The 23049-nt window shown below is 42.8% G+C and overlaps 1 protein-coding gene across 1 annotated transcript in view; it reads right to left on the bottom strand.

Annotated features, from left to right (window-relative positions):
* Positions 1–819: 819 nt before the first annotated feature.
* Positions 820–23049, bottom strand: part of stau2 (staufen double-stranded RNA binding protein 2) — a 79331-nt gene continuing 57101 nt past the window's right edge. Inside the window, exons 14-15 of the mRNA XM_070853034.1 lie at positions 3444–3509; positions 820–2378 (exon numbers count right to left, since the gene is read on the bottom strand). Coding sequence (XP_070709135.1) covers positions 2343–2378; positions 3444–3509 — 102 coding nt within the window. The 3' untranslated portion in view covers positions 820–2342. The remainder of the gene's footprint in view (positions 2379–3443; positions 3510–23049) is intronic.

Below are 23049 nucleotides of genomic sequence, written 5' to 3'. Positions count from 1 at the left end.
TGTAGATAATGGATGGACGGTTTTTCTGTAGGAGTCGGTGGACGTGGGGCTGAGAACCACAGACAGCATCAGAGTATCCCCAGACTTATCCTTCATGATGCTGACAGATGGAAAGACTATGGTGAGCGAGGGGTTGCTGATAAATCTTGTGCTTGGAGGATCATCGGATGATTTATAAACTCATATACTGCATTCAGCACCATATTGTGACTGCACTTTCGTATTCTTTTTCAGTTGGAGCACAATTACCCAAACTGTTGTGCGTTGCATGGGCATTTAGGAGGTCAGCATAAACCATGCAATAAAACTTATTTGTTTCTCCCACTTGGGTAAAATCTCAGTTGCTTAGCAGAGGCTTTGTGTCAGGAGCAGAAAACTGTTTCCAAACTGCTTTTGGATTGAAAGCGAAAGCTCAGTCTTGACTTTGGGAATAGAAATTTCACACAATTATACACTCAAAGTTCACTTATTAACTTTTTCTGGAGCTTTCGAACGCATCACGTGACCAAAATTCCATAATTGGGAAATATAAAGATTACAAACATTATGCACTGCTAAAGACAATTAGTTGTGGTTTAATAGACCTTGAGTGAAGATTATTTTGTCAAACTGCCTGTGGAGTGTTAGACAGATAGCAGGTGGGGGGACGGGGGGCATGTTCATCCTTCAACACCTTCTTTTTCATTTTCACTTGCTTGAATGCAATATATGCTCCAGCTTCGTGGCCTCAGAAAAGGTGTGATTTAATTAAGAAACAGTGTTAATTGCAGTTGAAGGGTGCTTTACACCCGTTAAGAGGAAAAATAAAGACGCAAACAGTTTTTTTCCACATGAACTGAGGTGTTTTTACTGCATTTCAGTAACAGAAACAGCTTTATTACACATTGCACTCACAGCGAAGAAGACGTCCGCAATGTCAGTGAACAAAGTGATTCAAAGTGGCCTTTAGGGGAGGGAGTCTGCCAATCGGATGCAGGCTCTCGCCACTCAAAAGATGCGATCCAGAATGCAGGCATTAAAAGCACCCAGTTGATGCCTTGGCGGGTCAATACAACACACACAATGGGTGTAGATGTGATCGACAAAACTGTGGGGGGGGGGGAGAAGGGGGGACGATCCACTGACACAAAATCACTGGAATGGAGAGGACTTTTCATTCACTGGAGGACATGCAGTCACGCCCGTACAAAACTCTTTGGAGTTTGGACTCTACATTAAAAGTTTACTGGCATTAGATAATGTGCGCAAAAGACGAGCCACTGTCAATGCAACTGGCCTCTTTTTTTTTTTTAAGATTAAAAAGTCCAACTGTGGCGGCCCCTTTGCCTCCGCTGTTGGTCAGGTGATGCTCCAGTGATGCTATGCCAGTGTGGGGTCATGTTAAACGGGAAAGTTAGACCCCTCAGGAAGTAAAGGTCGGTCCAACCTTCCCTCCTGGGTGGTCAACACTTCTACTGATTACTGCTAACACCAGTTTTGTCCTTTTTGTCCACATGAAAAAACTTTTCTGTGTTATTTTTCGGAATATGATACTCTTGCAAGTCATACACATCCATATAGATAGATGAACTCTTTTTTTTTTATGTCAGCATACAAGGTAAGCTGGGTGACTATATATGAAGACAACAACTACAACTTTCACAGCACTGGCATTGGTTAATTTTAAATACAGTACTCAAGCATTGTTAGATTAATAAAATAACAAAAAAAAAAAAAAAAAAAAAAAATTGAAACATAATACCCCCGAAAAAATAAGCTACTGTACGCAAGTTGGTTTCTCCCCTAAAATGTTACTTCTGTATTTCAATGGCATGATGTACATATTTGTTTTAACCATACCAACAGACATTGATCCGAAGGGAAAATTGTCTATGCAGTGTATCACTTTGGATTTCCCTTGATTTCATACAGTACCATGCATTTATCTCATTAGTTTTGTATTCCGTGTATGTATTTTTTTGACCTCTAAATTTTGACTGAAATCATCGATAAACGTGTTAAGATAGCGTTGTCTTCACATAGACTCGGGTAATGGTGTTTTAGTCGGTCATTTCTCGGTGCACATCCACCCTATTGCATGTTGACAGGTTTTGCAGGATACAGTGGCAATCGTGGGGTGGGGTGGGGTGGGGTGGGGGATTGTGGGTAGTGGGGAAGCTGTGGGTTGTAGGTTATGGGAGATCAGGGTGAAGGGTGTAGTGGGGGTGGGGGGGGGGTGGGTGGGTGGGTGGGGGGGGTTGTCAGGTTCGTGTACGCTGAAGGAGGGGTTCAGGGTTGTCAGCTCCTAGACGACAGCCTTTGAATCCTTGCAGACCTGAGTGGTGGTGCCTGAGTTAGTCTGTTTAATGTCCATCCTCCCTCCCACATGGTTCACTGGTCTGAAAAGACAAATAAAACTGTGTTAGGGCAGATTTTGTCAGAGGAGTCGACCAATGTTGCTCTTAATCTGTGCTGCTGTTGGTTATTTGTTCTGTGTTTTTCTTCAGGAAGATTCGTGGTGCCCATTTGGAATTCTTTCAAAATGTGATAAATGATTCTTGTGAAAGAAAACATCCAGAGAAATCGAAAGCACTGCCACTGTTTCTGTAGACACTTAAGAAGTCCTTGACCTCAGTCTGTTTCACACTGACTGATCAGCTGGGGGGGGGGGGGGGATTTTGGAGGAAAAAGGTGTATTTTCACTTTTAGAACTTCCATCATCTGAAGCCTGATGACCAAAAGTACGTTCACAGCAAATGAGCGATTAACTGCTCAAGTGAAAGTGCAGTTTGCTGCCATATTTGCCCCCCTCCTCTGATGGTGAAGTAAATGACGCTTTTCAAACGCTGCAGTTGTCTTTCCTCTCTTTGTTCCTTTCCTCTTTCTCTCTAAAAGAGACACAGGGCTGCAAGAAAACAGCTCTGCCAATACTTTTTTTTTTTTTCCCAGGGCACACCTACTATGAAAATACGCCAGAAATGCTTTATTTCCTCCCCGGTTTCCAACCCCACACCCCCAAAACACTCCTACTTCAATCTCCGTTGTCGTCCTTCCTCCTTCCTTCCCTCCCTTCCTCGTCGTGGAGGAGATAGGGAATGACGGGAGTGGAGGTACGTGGAGAAAGCCCTCTTTTCTGTCATGGCTGATGGTGATAGCCATCATGCAAAGTGTGGAGCACTGACAGGAGTGCAGTGCATGTAAATATATACGCCTACTGTTGCTTTCCTATGGAATACAAATGTTGAGCGGAAATGTTGGACGTGTGTGTGTGGGTGGGGAGGGAGCTGATGCTGGGCCAGCCCGAAGCGCTGAGGATTTGCAATAAGCCAGATTGGCACACGCACGCACAACTGGCTCCCCACCCCCCCACCAACACCACGGACTGGGCGATTGGTTAAACATCCACCACAGAGTGTGGAGTGTCTGTCTGTGAGTTTTCGGCGTGATCCGTGATCCTACCGTACCTTGATGGGGCCATCCACCGGATCCAGTCCCTGCTCCGACAGCTGTTTCAAGGCACTTAGAGCAGCCTGAGAAGAGAGGGGATAACAGATGGTCGAGTGAGTGAGGGAGGGAGGGAGGAGGGAGAGAGGGAGATTGGGTGGGAGGAGAGTGTGAGTGTCACCCTTCAGCTGCTTTTCAAATAACACTTACTCTGGGAAACCTGATGCCAGCAGGACACTTTCCCTTCACTCTCTGTTGTCTTTGGCTCCTCTCCACTGACTGTTTATTTAGCGTTATTGGGTTAACATTTCCACTTTATGCTTTGGTTGCTCTGCATTTTCCTAAGTCAATCTGAGTGACATCTGTACTCTCTGTGACCACAGCTATACAAATAGCAGCAAGTCTGAAATACCTGTAAATCATAAAGGTAACACGCGCAGAATAATCTCATCTGTGCAGCCAAAAACACTAACACTAAATAACCATAACTGGAAATAAGCTCGTGAGTACAGCGTTTGTTTTGTTAATTGTGTAATTACTTGATTATGCTCATTTTGTGGTTGAGTGGAGAATCTTTCAGTGCATGAGGACACTTCTCAGGCTCACACTACCAAGAAAATAGCTTTGAATTTACTGCCTGACGCATTCTGTACATAATCACAACCAGCCATGTGCAGCACTCCAAAGCCATGTCATTAAAAAAAAACTATATCCTATCTATATTTCCATGAATTCACACTATGCAGCCGTAATAACTCAATGGTGCCTTGTGCCAAGCCTTGATCAGAAATGCCATGATGTAATTTCCTTCCTGCTCATCGCTCGCCTGTCTGTGCCAGCTAGAGGGGCTGCTGGAGATGTGAGGAGGGTCCAGCCTGCTATCACAACATACAACATGTGTGGGAGTGGAGAGGTGCAGTGTAGACTTACACACACGCTATGTGAAGTGAAACTGGAAGATAAACAAAATAACAAGTGAAACCTGAGAGGCCAAGGTGTTTTAGTAAGTGTTGGTCCACTCCTGCAGAGACGCTTACACGAAAACTGACCTAAACCATCGATACCAGCTAGTGTCACAAACAGAAGCCACTTCAAGAAAAGTGGTGTTTAAGATGGTTTTAACCAGGTCGCAGGTCCAATCCTGTCAGAGATCCTTCCTCCATCCTAAAGACTGGCTCCAGATGTGTTTGCCCTCCCCTCTTTGCTTTTCTGGAGGCAGCTGGGGGATATACATTATCGCCTAGCAGAGGTGACACCACTGGTTCCAGCAACGCAGACCTCTTCCTTCCATACCATCATGAGTGACCACTGTTCAAACACAGTAGCTACTAACGGTAGCAAAAACTACACATTTACTACACATTTCTCATTCAGTCTGACAAATAAGAACTCAAGTGTGTTTTTGTGTCTGAATTGCTTGCTCACAATTGTTGTGTCAATGTGGTAGAAAATTCACTATGGGAAACTGTTTGAAATGTGATTTTCTTAACTAAAGCACACGAGGTCCAACGATCTCAGCTGGTGGACAATATTAGTTCATTTCTGTGACTCAGCATTTGAATCACAGAAACTTAATCCAGGTTCCTTTCAGCACCTGGAATTCAATCCTTGAAAAGACGAGATTTGTATGTAAGTAGATTAAGTGTGAACCACTATCTGGCAAAGTCCTTTGGTTAATTATCTAATGTATGTGCATGAAAATGGTTCATCAGCATGTTGTCTTCTGCATATTTCATATTACGGATGAATTTGAGTAATTTTACCTGGGTGCCCATTTATACAAACTGAAATGCGGGTTGAAAGATTCTGATGCTGAAGTTATTTCTTACACACGCTGGACAGTCTATCTACATAGTAAATCATGTGCCAGAAATAAAAGAAATAGGAGCACTGATAAATACTGCCTAATATGAAGTGAACATTGCTGTTTAAAAAGAAAAACTACAAAAAAAACATTAACAACACAAATTACATCATTATTTTACACACATCTGGTGCTACAGTGGCCTGAATCCTTTACACTCCATCACTGGTTAATCTGAGTCGAGATAAGGCATCCGTGGCTGTGCTTAGAAGACGAGTGAGATGTGACGACTAGCTGAGCTTATCCTATTATGTGGCCCACCAACGTCAATTCATTACTTTATCCTTATTAGTTATATGAACTACGTGGTGCTGACAAATTAAAGTCTTCTCACAAGAATATTTGAATGGAAGATATTAGTTTCAGACACACAGACAGAGACGTCTCCAAGTGAATAACGATCTGTATTTAAGTCCATATGCACTGACAGGAAACATTTATCACGCTTTAATCCTGAGAAAATATAAATCCTGCTGCATGGCGTATCAATGTGTCTCTGTGGAATGCCATATGTACAGGAGGATGTTTCACACCATTATCTAGGTGCTTGGGTCCAAAATAATTTTCAAAGCGTTTAACTTCAGATTATGAGTAACATAAACCAGGAATCATAATTTATGACCAGGAGGTACAGGGGTCAAAATCTGGTTTGTATCTGTCAAATTGAGGAAAAAAACCTAATGCTTACAGGTACTGAAATATATGCAACAATATAGGAAGACTGGTTTGAAAAAATGATACTGTTAGGTTATTAAGGCCTTTCTCCAGAGACTAAGAAATCAACTGGAGTCCCTCTCAGTCTGTAACAGACAATTTATGGTTCACTGTGTTTTTTTCTCTGTGAAGATGTGACAGCCAGTGAGATTTAGAGCTTGAATATATTTGCAGAGATTTAAGGTGACAACCCAGTAGAACATGACAGCTAAAGGAATGTTTTCACTATTAACACTGTTAATAAACATAAATCATGTCATGGAACTCTTGAAACAGCCATTTCTATATGTGTATAGTACTACCATGTCATCTCACAATGACCAGGACTGTCGACACATATTGAAGCGGAAAAAGTAATTAAGATAAGACAGAAACCTAACGCAGCCAGATGAATCTAAGAGACATGATCAGGTAACGCCTGATTAACAACAAGGACGGATCAATCTCCATTTTCTCTGCTGACCAATAAATTCTAATCACAGCCAACTTCCCCATGATTACTTCTTGTTTGTTATATTTTATTGGTTTGGGACCTTTCTCTCCCTGAGTAAATAGCCAGAGCCCATCTGTTGGAAAGTGGGGCGGAGGGGGTGACTGAAGATAAACAGCCATAAATCACGGGCTTGACGGTGGCAGCACTGCTGATATACGACAGGCAGGCATAAGGGCCGTGGCAGCCAATGCCTGGGCCCAGCAGCTCAGTGAAGGACAAGGAACCTAAGACAAATATTGGGCCTATCTGTGGGAATGGCAGCCAGTGAAATCATTATTTTTCTAATGAGATAAGTTGGCCATCATTAGAGGCAGCCGCTACAATGATGCATCAACACCACAAGAGTATGTTTAGTCTGAGGCTGTGACATGTAAGGTGGAGGTGTTCCATCTCTGTCATGGGGCAGAGTATCAAGTGGGTTAGGAGACAATGTGCAGAGAGGATGCAAAGTCATTAACAGGAGAGCAATGAAGGGTTTAGACTTCTGAAATTGATGCTCAAAACAGAAAAACTGGTTTACTGGCCACTGAAAACTTTATCTTCTCAGAGGGCTGGGTTGAGCCACGAATGAACTAGTTTGGTCCATGTGTGATCCTCACACATCTGAAGTGTTTCTAGCTGATCGGGGCTGATCGACCACACTCAAAGGCATGGTGGCCTCCACACACCTAGTCGATTGGTGCTTGAAATGGGTGTCAATGTCAGATTCAGAAAGTTACAGAGATTGATGGACAAACCTTCCGAGTTCTAATGCCAGAAAGGCTTCGCAAGGAGGTTTCTGAAGCTGTTGGATGGTTGGAAAGCTTTAATGTTTGATGGAGTATGGTGGTTGCTTAAGTTGCAATTCATTGTCATCTGGGAAATGCAAATACATGCAAGAGTATATTCTACTTAGAACACCTTGTAACAAGAACAGCATCGTGTCATTTTTAGCTAGTAATAGTCAAGATAGGCTGTCTAATAACTTTTCAGAGTTATAAAGTCCTGCCTCACATTATTATAAAACCTTGTGTTGTGTTTTTTTAATTTGATAACACTTCAAACTCAAAGTGGATTGCCTGGATCATCATTCATCTTCTTGCCAGTACCTCTGACAGCATGCACATACCAATGCACCCTTTGAATTTGCTATGGAATAAGTACTGAAGTCATCCTCATCACTCCCTCTTCACCTATCCTTTCCTCACCCCAACTTTAGATAACAAATCAGCACTCGCCATCAATCCAAGGCTGGGAGCCAATCTAGACTGCCCTACAGGCGCTTCGCACATGGTCTCATTCATCCATCTATCTCCCTGTCCCTAGTTCAAAGGCTTGGACAAACAGCGGCTGAACGTGGCGGCGTCTGAGGAGGATCCTCGACCGTGGCCGAGCTCCTGATGTGGAGTGACAAGGCCCGCTCATTTTTCTGAGCCTGCTGTGCTCCTAATGGCTTCCACGACAGAGGCTTCGCTTCCGTCAGCAGCTTAGTCAAACAAAGGCTCAGTCCCCCAGGAGTTCCTGGCATCGGCCTGATAGATCGTTGGATCACACTGGCCCTGCCAAATTGGACTCCCGTGTCAGCTCTCACTGCTGGACTACTGCGTTCTAGAGAAGCAATGAAGATGTTTTCAGCTATATTTACGCAAGGACACAAGGTGTAAAAAGAACAAGGTGTCGAGACATGAGATGGTATGGCTGGAAAAGGAATTGAAAACAGAAAAAGAAATATTTGGTGGGAAAGGAACCAAAGAGAAGAGGGGATGGGGCTTCAATCCTTCAATCTCCATAACTTCACCCTCTGGCCCTTAGCAGTCATCAAAGACACCAGGGAGGTCCTAATGAGGTGAAGGCCACCAGCACATCATTCAATCTCACATACTTGCATCTCTTTCTCTCCTCCTACTCTGAATCTTCAGGGTAGAAGAAGAAAGGGAAAAGTTAGCCTAGTTTGCATGTTCTCTTACCTTTATCACATCAGATCCTGCCTCTACTCTGCTGGAGGCCAGATGAAAGTGCAGACACCAGCTTAGGGTTTAACCCAGTGACCCAGTCTGCATAGTACAGTGTGGTATTTGCCTATTTACCGCGCAGATCCAGGCTCCCAGACTACTCGAACCTTTCCCTAATCTCAAGTCCAGGCCGAGAGCATCAGTGGCAGCCTCTCATCTTTGCTTTGATCCTGCGTCATTGTATTGGTCATGTGTTCGGACATTCAAAGGGAGCAAGAGGCAAAAAAATTCTTCGTGCAGTCTATGGCATGACTAGAAAACCATCCCTGAACTCTGCAGGCGTGCATGTCAGCAAGCATACAAAAATGACACAAAAACATTGAAGATGAAATTTTAACGGCTCAGGTGTTGTGTGGTGTCATGCAGGCCTGCTCAATCTGCAGCGTCAGTAGATCCTGGAACATTAGGACTGCCTTTGTTGTGTTAAAAATCTAAATCTTTCCTGTGGTTGTGCTAACATTTAATAATTTTTGTGTCTTTATTATGACTAGATAGTGGATCACTGTATCATTTACAGAAACAATATTGGCAAGACGCACTTCCCCACTTCTACCAAGTACCACTCCACCACTGACATCCACAAACCACAGCATTGTTTTGCAACCGCTTCCAGAACAGTTTCTTCTTAGAACTTGAGACATCGCTGGGATGGATGGACCGTAACCCAAACTGTGCGCTTTTGTTTGCTCAATTGTACAATCACCATTCACCCTCTTATTCTGCAATAACACACTGTCTGTCAGGTCATAATAATGCTAGAAAGATTTACTTATTAACTTTGGGTGGCTGGTTCTGAGTTCCTGAAAGGCAGGGGGATTCAGAGCATGAGGGGGATGCAGGATGGCTGCTGATGAGGATGATCTAAGGGACTTCCACTAGACTAAACAATGACCAGAGTGGATTTCAAACAGGGTGTTTTACAGGCAGGACCTGGGAAGTTGGAAAAATGAGTGCCCTGTTGTCAGAGACGTTCTGAAGCTGGATATATTGTTCTGGAGAGATTTCAAAAGGCCACATAAAACCTTGACAGAGCTCCCTTTTTACGCTCACTCCCCAAAGCACAAAGAAATATGAGATACCAGGGAGGAGAAAATCCCAGCCATCTTTTTGCTCCGTGTTAACCCTGCTGTCACTACCATGCCATCACATCACATCTTTCTCTGATGTTCATCAAATTCTTTTAAACGTTATCTATTGCAAATTTTTTCTTCTCCTTTTTTCATTCTGTCATCTACTCTCGAGCTTCTTCTCATCCCCTTGGCTTTCGTTTCCTCTAAATTCTTTTCTTTTGCTTCGACCCACATCAAAACCCTGGACAAGGATCACTGGAACATTCCCGGATAGCTCGTGGAGAACACCTGTGTGTGCATAAGTGCTGGAAGTGTACACGTTGTTAATGCGGTGTGATATGTACATGGATTCTTGAGTAACTGCAGAGAAAATTGTACTCAGATCCCCTCACCAAATCTCTTCCTCACTCTCTCTCCAGATTTCACATCCTCCTCCATATCAGAAGCATTGATAAAAGAGGCAGTGTGTGCCGGCAGTGGACGAGCTGTAGCCTGACATGACGTTAATTCTTCTGAAGGAGCGCTTCATATGAGCTACGTCACTTCTTTTGGGGAAAAAAGTGCAGCATCTGTGAAGGTTGTACAGCTAAACAAACTTCTCTATGAGGAAATCTATTTGATTTCCGCATACTTCTCAGTAATGTGTGCATGCTGCCACATTACAGTGATCACAATTCCTACAGTGGATAGTGTGTATTCTTTGTATGTCTCCCAGGCCTGAGATGAGCACTGAAGGCTAGCTTAGTGGGCAACAGCCGTGGGGCTCCCCAGGGGACCAAGCCTTCGCTGACATGGGAAGCCATAAATAAGGGCCCAGGGCGCAGCGCCATGTCATGCGTCATTTGGATCGGAGAGGCCTGCTTTATCCCCTCCCATCACTGAGCTGCTGAGGATGGCACCTCCTAGGGCGTAATACAAAACATATGGGCAGAGGGCGAGGAGCAGAAGCACCTCAGCATACCATACTCCTGCCTTGTCAGCAAAGCCTCTCAGAGGAAAAGCAGATACAGCTGAAGACAGCCTCTATGATAACACTGTGTGAGCATGCCGCAATCAAACTTTGTTAAGAAACAGTAACCTAATCACTGAGTTTGGTTATTTTCTGATGTTATAACATAACATCATAATTATAGGATAGCAGCAATAAATATACTTGTCATAGTGAATTTAACTGGTAACACTGTTTAACATTTATGATCAGTATGGAGCCTAAGCAAAGAATCAAATCTGGTTTATAACACCTGAAACCACACTATAATGTAGCTGTAAGCAGAAATAAGAACATTTAAAGTGTTTAATAGTTTATCTGTCAACAACTTATAATGTGTCACTCGTATTAATAGTCAATGAACGCTTACTAATACAATATAAGAGTTGTTATCATACATAACTATTCGCTTTTAGCCCTTTAAAATCATATATGAACAGTTTTAAATAAATATTTCATGGATGACTATTTGTAAATTTAACAAAAATGACCAATTCAGGATATTATACACGAATGGGAGAGGGGGTTATAATTAAATGCTACTGTTTGATTTAGATTTTCTTAAAGACTGATATCAATGAGTGGTATTGGTTTGCTGCTCTATCTGTGTACTTCGCCTTCACACCACAAAGAGATCTAGGTCAAATGTGACTGAACACCGGGCAAAACGACGCATTCTTTGACCAAGACCAGAAAGTCTGATACTTTCCCTTTTCATCAAGAATGGAGACAATGACACATTTTTGTTGAGAAAGGAACCTGCCACCCACAGGAAGTTACGCAAGGGAAGCTATGTTTGTCCATCCTCAATATTGCTAACTTATTCCAAGGTTGCTGACGAATCAGTGCCTAAATACAGCATAGGATGAGTTATACAGTAGTGCATGAAAAATGCATTAGTGATGGGTCTACTGCCTGCGAAGATATTGGATAAGAAGAGAAAAACAGCCTCAAGGCCAGTGACTCACCAACACAACCACTGGCTGAGCTAAAATGCTCAGTCAGTGGTCCCCCCCATACACCAATGCAACCTGGCTGATGAGACACAGTCTGGATGGAATAGTCCTTTATGACTCACCCAACAAACCCTTATCTTATTCACAATTCATGCTTCACTTGTATAAATGACATACACAGAAAATAATTTTGCTTCACCATCAAATGTTGTCCAGACGATTCACTTCCTGGGCTAATAGTAAAGTCATGGTGAGTGATGTGAGAAACACCCCTCTGTCTGTCCTGTGTGGCTAGTGTCCATTTCCATCAGGTTTCCCTAGTGACTCCAACGCAGTGTTATATCACCTCATCTCCACCTGCAAAGATCCACCTTTCTATGCCGGAGGGAGAAGCCTCTATAATCCTGAACAATTGGACTCAAATTGCCCTGGGGAGGTACGAAAAGCTGTGGGAAGAAAGGCCAGCCTTTAGGCACTCGTTCTCTTATCGTTGGAGAGATAATGATCGTTCTCTAGGGGCGTCCCATTTCTCTTATTCCTGCTCTTCTCTGCTTCCTAATCTCCCTTTCTCTTCCACTTTTCTTTTTGTGTCAAAGATCGACCACATGATCCCTTTAACTGCCCTTTTCCCGACAATTTTCATTGTCCTGAATTCAAAATGACAAACTTGCACTTATTTGCCTGGTGATGAAGTGTGCAGGCTAGTGGGCAGTGGTACAAGCAGAGGTTGGGTGGGGATGTGATTGCTGTGGTTGTTGCCTGGCTGCACAACCAAAGGGAAAATACCTTGACTATCAGCAGTATGGAAGCATTGGCAGCCCACACCCGAGGTAGGATCCACACTCTTAATGACTTCCCCCGATTTGCATAGATAATAACTTAGTAAAGATACTGCAGTGGGCTGTATCGATCGTGTGTAGTGAGGATATCACCCTGGATGTCAAAGAGCATTGCTGGCTGTTATCAGCCATCCTATTAAAATTCGAATCCAATTATTTCTTCATCGTTGGGTAGGCAATAGAAGCTAAAATACAGTTCATACTAAAAATGATCTGAACAAATGAAGAGAGGTCAGATGAGTCATCAGAGCAGCAACTTCACTTTACATGGTAGTTATTAAAAGCTCCTATTCCCTCATAATGACAACAGCTGCTGGATGTTTTGAGCCCAGAACCTCAGTGTGAGTTAACAGAAGTACATGTGTGAAGAATGAAAGGAGAGTTTGAGAGAGAAGTTAAAATACTGTGTACTTCATGTATGTTTTGTAAAGTTACAAAAATTGTCAGACAAAATCCCCCGTCCCATTCCATACATCAGAAAGGCATAGGGGGGAGGGGTTTTCAAACGGTGCATGGTGATCCAATAAGATCCGCACTGACCCTTTAGACCAACAAAAAAGGGTCACAAAATTCACAGAGGAGACTTACAGGTGTGGAAAGACAGAGAAGATGAACGTGGGGATGTAGTATATGAAAGGGTTAAGATAAAGGGTGAAGGGAGAGGGGATAAGTGTCTCACTTTGACAGCCGCCAGCTGCATGCAATATTCCCCAATTCTCCATCACAAGCCCTTTATATTTTCTTGTCAGAGACATCAGAGTGTATGAGAGGGTAGATGTCTGGTGGACGAGGACATCCGGTAACAAGAGAGGACATGCAGTCAGACAGCGTTTTACACCCTCTTCCTCTTGTCTTTTCCTCCCTGTAGCTCCCTAAACTCCTTTCTGCGTTGACTTTTAAGCACCTCGTACACACAAGGGACACGGCTATAAAACCTGTTGCGGTGTTTTATAATTTGCTACGGATCTCCACAAGGCCTGTGACTGTTTCTCATTACCCAGCATGCTCTATGGGCCTATAAGATGTGGATGGACATTTTGTCTCATACCTAAATCCCAAGAAAAACGGAGTAGGCCTGCAATTCAATGTGTGAAGGGGGTCGATTAAGACCCATCATGCCTGAGGGAGCCCCCGAAGTGTTATGAAAACCCTACTATGTTCCTATGGCAACTGGCAGTATGTACTGCAGAGACAGATTATGTATAAGGCATGTTTACTGAAAACAATAAATTCCAGTATGCTTATATCAAGAGGCAGGCCTTGCTGGGTAAGGCTCCTCCAACCAGACTGGTTTTCTGATGAATAGGTCCAGGGGCCACACTAACTAGCCAAAGATGGAACACAATGTGGGACAAACGTAATGTAATGCACACTGAAAACATATGTCTTTTTACAAATGTTAGCATAATGCCATTACCGCGTTAGTTTCAAGCCTGCAGGCCTGTCACAAAATGTTCATAAACAACAGGAACTGATCTCAACAAGAACAAAGCCATGTTTTGTATTCAGTTTGCAAACACAGAAGGGCTGACGTGATGAGCAAACACAGACTGACGTAGGCATGCAGAGTGATTTTCTCCTTCAAAGTTGGATAGCAGGGGAAATTACATAAATCATGTTCACACTATTTTGGCAAGATACCTTTTGATATGAAATTTCTCTACAATGTTGGGGCAATAACAAAATCCAATGGGATTAAAATGAAATGATTAGAGCTCCAGTTTTTCCCAAACAGTTCTCCTTGAAATGCCCATACATTTTAAAAGATGCAACAATGTCAACCCCTTCCACTCTCAAAAACGAGTACATCAATGCTACCGTATTCCTGCAGTAGCATAGTTAAGAAGCTTATACCCATTATTCAGTGATGCTGTGATATTATCCACAAAAGGAGAGTGAGTGCTACGTTTTTACGAGCCACCTCACACATTTTTACAACATGGCTAACAGACAGTAAACACCAGGAAGGCGCTGCGCTTTAACACGTGATTAAGACACAGCTAATTAGATTGCGAACAGTAAAACCGTGAGGACAATCGTAAAAGAGGGAGCAGAGACAGGCATGAGCGAGGGATCAGATACATCCAACAGACATTTAAGTCGGGGCACCACAGGCCACTGACAAATGACCAAGCTAGGGTTTCTCATTTCTGCTGCCTTCTCTGCAGTGAAAATGTAAATAGCAGACTTTCTATGGTAAAAAAAAGAAAATACCCCCTCACAGACAAGCCCCCCCATGTACACCATCCATCCATCCCTCCATTCTTCTCCTCCCTCTCCTCCTATGCAGTGGTTGGTCCCATGAAACAGGGGTCAGGGTACTAATGGAGGACCTCATGGCCTTGTGTGCCTCTGGAAACAACCCCCCCACACCCTGGTCTCTTATAAATCAAGCAGTCTTCATTGAGAGTGGCAGAGTCCTCTGATGTCCCAGCCATGTCTCATTTCAAAGTCCTCCTGAAGGCTCACACGGTTCCATGTTTACTCACTGGGCACAAGGGAGATGTGTACGTGGGGGTGAGTGTGAGACTCAAAGAAAGAAAGAAAGAAAGACGGACAGAGAAACACAGAGTGGGAGAAAGAGAATGAGTTTGGGCTAAGTGAAAAGTAGAGGGAAATTAGGAGTAGAGAGGATGTCCCAGAGGAGAAGGGGCCTCTAAAACAAATGTTTATTTTGTAACTATGCTGCATTAGATCTTTCACTTGAAAGTATGTATAATAAATCACGCCATTTTGGGAAAATCATTACAGCATCAATAGCACAATGTGTGTGCATGTGGGCACATGTGAATGTAGTGCGAATAAAATGTATTCCCCTCTTGCACAGTGCCTATAGAAGTCCAATCAAAACATAATTTTCCTCCCTTCATGGTAAATTGGGGAGTGCGTTCTACAGAATACAAGATTGTTGAGATAATGGTGCTCTGTGGTTTCCCTTTGTCTTTGCATTCATATCAAAGCCAGATGAGTTACATGCGGATTTGAAATTAATGTTTTTCTGACCACAAGTTTTGTTGTTACATGTATAGTCTGTCTACACATCATCAGGAATGACACTGAGAGCATCTTATTAAAACCAGTAATATATATAGGCATGTAAAGGAAAATCAAAACAGTACATTTCTGTGCAATCAATACAACTTTGCAAAAAGTGTAGTGCTGGCAGAATATCAGGGAACCTTTAATGGAACCATGAGGGACACCACAATTTAATTATTAAATTAAAACATTTTTCAATTAATTATTTTGTTAAACCAACTGTTACCTTAGTACAAAGACTGGAAACAGGGTAACAGCTAGCCTAGCTACCAAGAATAACAAATTCTGGCAACCACCATCTCTGACCCATATTACCCCAAAAACCCATTGGGCATGTCTGCGCCGCATTCCATCTGCGGTTCGGTTTTGCGCGGTTGTAAAACCTACTGGGAGCGTCTCTGAAGTGTTTCATGCATGGAGCGTTTTGCCTGGCTGATTAGTTGACTAGCTCAGCTTTTGTTGATTTGGTCATTTTCCTTTGATTTTCGTGTTTCTAACATGTCCAAACGAGCATTGTTTTGTCTTTTGTCTGTATTTACTGCTTTGTTGTGCTGTAGCTAAAGACAAGACAAGTAGAAAGTGGTTGTTTTTGTTTTGCATTCAAGACGAACCTCTCGTCGAACATGACCACTGATGTGGTGGTGAAATATATGATTGAAGGTCTGCACAGGGGCTTTTATTTTAAAAACTGGATTCTCTTCGTTGTTTGTTTGTTTGACTTCCTACCAACCTCATCTGCACTGTGCTGGTAGACGTGGTCGGGCTGCGGCCAGCGTCGAAAATAGACCTGGCGTATCTTTAGTGGAGCTGAGCACCAAGCTGAGCCGTTTCTGAGACCTCTTTGTTGATAGGTCATATGCCTGTCTATTTCTTAGCTCTGAGCAGTTTTCAGTCAACCAGTGGAGACTCCAGGAAGTCACTCGTCCCGGCTCCAGCACTTAAACTTAGTAAAACCTCAAAGTGTTATTTTACACTCTAGTTATATCTTTAAAGAGGCTGTAACTAATAGTTAAATTTGCATTAAAACACTGTACACCTGAGAGTACAATGTAGTATAATTTGTCATATCACTAGATCATATTCAAGATAAATGCTTACTAAATCATCGTAAGCCCCTGAGCCTGTGATAGCTGTCATATGCAACAGGAGAGCGCAGGACTGCTTTGTGCTCAGCTAGCTAAGACATGCAAAAGGAGAGTTAATCTCCCTTAAAAAATGCTCTGCATCTCCTGTTTCACTTGCTGCTGCGATTTCTTCCTCCCACATTTAGGTAGTGACAGTGTGGTTTGCTTAATCTTTCCTTATCTCCTTTAAATGCAAAGGGTTGGGCTGAATTTGCATGTAAAACAGAACACAGGAGATTTGGAAGATCATGAAGATACTGTTATGAGCCAGGCAGGCGAGTGCGTGCGCACACACACACACACACACACACACACACACACAGTGTTTACCTAAACCGCAGGAGTTTGTGACACCTTAGTCGTAACTGGTGTTAACCCCCGACGTGACTGTTGTTTTGAGTATTTCAAAATGTCTGCTGTTTGAGGCCTGAGAATGCGTTAACATCCAGATGAGAGGAAGGTGGTTGTAGTGTTGGTCGTGGTGATGGTGTGGGGCTCAGACAGACAGAAAAACATTCCCCAGTCGCTACGCTCATCTCCATAACTCAGTACGCAGCCACAGAGCATCTATCCTAGCATGGGACATTAATGACCCCGACTGCCTCCACTGGAAGCGTCGTTACCTGCCGGTGAACAGTAAGGGTCATTTAGGGCCCAATTCATGACTGCCATGAAAGAAGGCTTCGTCTTTTTGCCTCCTGGTTGCAGTTAGGGTTAAATAAATCACTTGTAGTAACTCTGTATCAGGCGGGAGGAGCCTCGTCTTGTATGGCAATGGACCTGTCAGCGTCAGAGTGATAGCCTGTAATTCCAGAAAGACCTACCATAATCATATTGTGTATGATGGAAATCAAAAACAACTTTTACAAACAAATAGCATCTAAGCATCTGGGAGATCTGATTTCATTAAGTCAGGACAGCAACAAAAGAATATAATTACAACCAACAATACAGGTCATTGTGCAGTGTGTGTGCGTGTGTGTGTTATTGTCTATGTATATGTGTGTATGTGTTTATGCCTGTGAGGTGTGCCTGCAATTACTGTCAGTGTGCAATTTGCTTTTGGAGCACTCTGTGATGATGAATTCTTAGAAGTTCTTGACCACAAGACGTGTGTCACATATCAAGTTAAAGGGCTTTTTTAAATCCAGAGCTTTTCCTCAGAAGGTTGCACAATAGATGTTCGATGCATTGTGCAACTCTAGTGGCACACAACGGAGAGAACCAGTGTTGGTTTGTGGCGCTCCGTTGTGTCCATGTCTTACGATATTGTCCTCAAAGAGTACTGGGCTGCTTTACACATATTGCATATCAACTGTGTGTAAAACTGAAAACTGGATTTTCTAAATAACTATGGAATAATATGGGATGAATCTCTCAAAACCCCTCCTTAACATTCCTCTGCTGCAGCATAGTTTGTATATTGAGACAATACAATAGGAGACAGTAAAACAGTTTGCATAATGCTGATTATGACATGTTAACCTTATTGTGAAAACCTAACTGCGCTGGTGTTAGAAAAAGTGGTTTCTCTCCAGGTGATACATCTCACACGTTGTCACAGGGAGATGGCAAAGCAGGGGAAAAAGATTACATACCTGGCTCTTATCTCAGGGACCTTTTCAGCAAGGCGAACTATCACTCAGTATCAAATGACGTTAAGTTAATGAGCCAAAGACGCTACAAAGAGCGGTGGGCAGCGAATTAGCAGCCCGGCTTGCTCATGCCTCCCATGGGGGTGATGAGAGAAGAGAGGCGTGATTGGTTTAGAGACCTTTATCAACGCCAAATTTGTGTGTGTGGGAAATCACACACAGAGCCGAGCAGCGTTGAAGGTTGCAAGGCCACTGCCAAAACATCTAGCTCCTCTTAGCATGGAGGTGATAATGAAGGTAGCACCTTTGTTTGCCTTAAAGCTATCACTCTGGTCTGATGGGGCCAAGAAGCCAGCGGGGAGGGAGAACAATTCATTTGTACACACATAAATACAGATTCAATTCACTTTTCTTAACAAAAGTAGTTATCTGCACAAAACAACAATATCTGATTACAATGATAACACTACTACTAATAAAAATAAAATCACATTTACCAACAGTTGTGCAAGTGGTCTCAACGTTTTCTGCTCTTCAAGTGTATCACATCTCAATTTAGCGTTCAGAGAACTCCAGGTTATGGAATTTAATCTAAATTGGCAGGTAGGGGTAATGCTATCCATCAGACACACTATATTTTTTTAATAATTTTACACATCTCTGGCAACTAAAAAGTATCATGTTTCTTTCTAGCACATACTTTACAAACACATGCCAACAGCCTGGGGCGCAGCACAGGCATTTCAGTTTTGTTTTCATAAGGGCAGAACAGAAGTTATCATCTGTTATCATCTGGTTAGCTAGCACTTCTGGGTAAATACAGTTTCTTGTGAGATAGGCCTGTTTAATCATCCTTCATAAATTGGTTATTTTTTTAAGGAATCACTGATAAGGCTATAGAGGGTAGATTACACAAAGGATCGGGAAGTAGCAGAGTTCTTGCAGGCCTAGAGAGTAAAACTGGGTGTTAGATTTATCTGTTCATTCAGATCTGAGGAGCAGCACAGATCCTTAATACCAAAACATGACATGTCACAAGCACACTTGTGACTTGCTGTTGTATTTGGGTGGAGGCAGAGATCACAGAGGTGGAGATCTCATAACTTGACCCATAGCTGGATACTGTACCCCTAAAGTACGATTTATTTTTTCTTTTGTTATTTGATAGAATGACCCATTTCAATTGGCAGAGACCTTGAATTTTGATCATTGAAGTTAAGTTGATGCGTATAGCTTTTTAAAACTGATGTTTCTTTTCTCCATGTTGCTATCATTGTAAAAAAGAAGTATCCTAGGTTCCCTGATTGTTGATCAGACAAGACTTTAGACTTTTAGGGCACTTTCGGACAGTGATAACATTATAAATATTTAGCATTATTTCAAGACTGAATGATTAATCTATTAAGTGGAAAAAGTAGTCAATCTTTGAATAAATACTGATGATGAAAATAATCATTAGAGAGAGAGAGGGCAGTTAAAACTGTTATGGTAGACTGTTTTCTGTTCCCTCACAGGCTGCATGCCTGATTTTAAAAATTGAGTGTGAGGGACACTCTGCACCTCTTCTCACAGTTAATACACACAACACAGATACATTTTGACATCATTTAATGTTATTAGAGAACTTAATATGCTGCTCTAAATCCTAACGGCACTCATGCTGTACGGCTGTGCATTTATTCATGCACTCAGCTGGCACGAGCAAACATGTTACTTGGTACGACCTGTTGAGAATGTCATTGTGACTTTTCACTTTTATACAAGTGACTCGGGTGCTCATTCAGACATGAGACTGACATGCTTAACTGCCATCACATTAATGTAAACGATTGCATGTCTGAAACAGGATCGTAGTACAGAGTTTCATAACTCCCATCAACAACGTACATGTCAACTACATCAACTCCTGGCGCTTATCTTTCATATTATGTTAAAAGTAAATAAGGCTCAGAGTGTTTACATGTGCGTGACCGTGCATGTGTGTGTGTTCATTTTCACACTATGTCAGCCCTTAATAGACATGCTAATGCTCCAAGGGGGCACTTGGAGGTATCAACACGTTGCCTAATGGGCAAGTTCATGTTTATTCTCTCCCCACTGGTCACCACTTCCTCTGGTGAGCAAAGGGAAAAAAAAAGCCAGTCACTTTTATCTCCCATTTTCTCATTCCCTGTCCTCATCAATCTCACATATCCTCACTCAATCAATTCCTCTCCAGTGTGTCCTCTCCCTCTTGCTCCCTCTCTGCTTCTCTGAATCGTTTACCCTCTCTTCCTCCTCCTCCATCATTCTTTCACTGCTCCTCTCCTCTCCCGTCACACTCTAATCTCCTGGTCTGAAAGGTGTTTCCTGAGGAGGGCATGTGTGGAGACAGGCGGGAGTGATGGATCGCGCTGTGGATGCTTCACTTTGTCCTCTCTCCAGGGCGGGAATGGGATGGTGTTGGGTAAGGCGAGCAGCAGGGGTCGGGTAGGTCTTACAGTGGGAACGCTGGGTGAGGTGGTGTTCGGGAGGGAAGAAAGGTACGAGCTCCTTCGAAAGGTGGTGTTGAGGGGGAGCTGGGAGTTCTCCATGATAACTCCCCCTCTGGTTGTCTATGATGTGAACTAATTATAGTGAAGAATGAGAGCCCTGAAAACATCTGCCTCCTGCTGCAAACTGATCAATCCTGTCTTATTATACAGTATATTCAATTCATTTCAACTGACTTTATTTCTGAACTGTGGACCATAGTAGTAAATATTAACAATTCAAGCAATTGAAACACTGCCAATAAGACAAGGCAAGGAACTTATTTGATGTGCACATGGTTAAATTAATTAACATTTGTGCCAGTCAAACAGCAATATCGGATAGTAAAGAAGTTTTACTGTTGTTCGTAGAGCAGATCACTTTCCAAAAATTGTAAAAACTACTAGCAAAATTCTGGCAAACAAATTAGGTCTCACAATACTCGAGTTTCTTTCAATGAAGCAGAGAGAGCAAGTCAAATTGTTCAGCATAAATAGGGATTAATGTCTAACTTTTCCAGCCTCAACCCAAAGTTTAAATAAAGACAAGTTCCAAGCTATGAAAACAACATGTCAAGTTGCCTGATGCACAATATTGTATACTGAGGCCAGAGCAGATGAGCCTCCCATTCTGTTGATACTTGTTATGCTCAGGAGAAGTCTGAAATATCTGTACTGAAGTGTCCTATGAAGTGGATGTAGCTTTTAACACTATCCCTGGTTAATAACTTAATAGGAACTAGTTATTAGCTAGCTATGATTCTCATTCTCAATGAATGATTTAAGATCAGGAATTGATTCCTTCAGCTCCATGAACAGTTCAGGCTTACAATATGCTTTGCTGACCGTGTCTCCTGAATGCACAGAATGCTGAAAAGTTCGAAAAGACGTTTTCACCACCTACACTGTGCCCCTGGTTTTAATTTTCTTCTGTTGGATTAGCTCTACAGAGTGGCTTTGCACTGTAAAAATGAGAGTGAATGTTTGTAATCTGAGCTCTAACAGTACTTGCATTTTCACTTATGACCTGTTGCCATGTAGCTCATAGAGGCAACAGATGAGGACTCCTGCAGGCCAAAGGTTTGGATCACTGCACTCAGCTGTGACTTTCTATCAGCCACATATTTATCATATCTCCTCAAACTTTTAACATTTTTTGAACCATACTTTTCTTCAGATGCACCCACAATGTGCTGACACATTGATATGTTTAAACATCAAGGTCAAGGAAGGTCTTCAATCTACTCAGAAACCGTCTCCCTATTCAATGACAACCTTCAGGCCATGTCACTACAGATGAGGTCCCTCTCCACTGTTTTCTTTGCATACAATGATTTAGGATACGTCCAGGTGCTGTGTTTGGTTACACAACACTGGCACATAAAGAGGAGACAGACAAGACAGATAAGAAGACGGGAGAGTCTGTCCGACAGCTGTCTGCCTGGTTGGGTAACACTCCTGCAGGACCCCCTGAGAGGAGCCCAGCCTTGGGTAACGTCTGTGCCCCAGTCGGGAAGGAAGACTTCAAACACAAGGCCTGTACAACCTCCACCCCTCTGCAGCTCCCTCTCCTGCTGTTCTCCTGAGCTCCACGGGGGATCTCTGAAGACCATCCCAGCAGTCACTACGCCATGAATCAGTCCCGTCTATCCTCAACTCACTGCTGCCACAATGCCCTTCGACTGTCACTCTTATTTCTCTCTTGTGCACCTATTGTCTTCTAGCCAAATGTACGAAGTCAGGGATGCATGCAAAATATAAATAAGTCTTCTCCTCACCACTGGACCTCATTACGACTCTCATACAGTGCTGTTCCTTAATCCTTTGTTTCCTTATCGCAACTCTGCTGGCAGCAAAAATCCACATACCAGGGACGAGGTCAGATGCCCAATTAATTTTAGCAGAACTGTCCAATGTTTTGCTTCTGTAGGGAGGATTGGATAACCCAATGGCATCGTTATCTGTGTGTGTGTGTTTGCGAATCTGGCATAAGATAACTGAAACAGTCAAGGGAGCAAGCATGTGACCAAATGGTGTTTTGTGATGTCATGTCGGCCTTGTGAAAGGTCTTGTCACAAGGTCAATCATGGCACTGTGCCAGTGAATGAAGTCTGTTCATAGGCTAAAACCAAATGTTTGCTGAACTACATTACAAAATACAAAGAGAAGAGAAAATAACATTTCCTGGTACACTTAACAGAAGTGAATCTGAAAAAACCAAACAAAAAGTAGGCCTCATTACCTGAAAGCATGTCTAAAACACATTTTAATCCTGATCCACTATGTTCAACATGTCATATCAAATCAGCCAAAATGTGCTCTTGCTGCAGGAGACCCAAGCAGCCACAGCTGACAATCTGGGAGACAGGGCCCCCAGGACCTGTGGTGGCTCAGCTGAGGACATTACTGCACGCAAAGCAAAGCCCCCAAACACACACACATA

Source organism: Pempheris klunzingeri, chromosome 21 (assembly GCF_042242105.1).
Source record: "Pempheris klunzingeri isolate RE-2024b chromosome 21, fPemKlu1.hap1, whole genome shotgun sequence".
Lineage (NCBI taxonomy): Eukaryota > Metazoa > Chordata > Actinopteri > Acropomatiformes > Pempheridae > Pempheris > Pempheris klunzingeri.
This window is presented reverse-complemented; position numbering and strand designations above follow the sequence as displayed.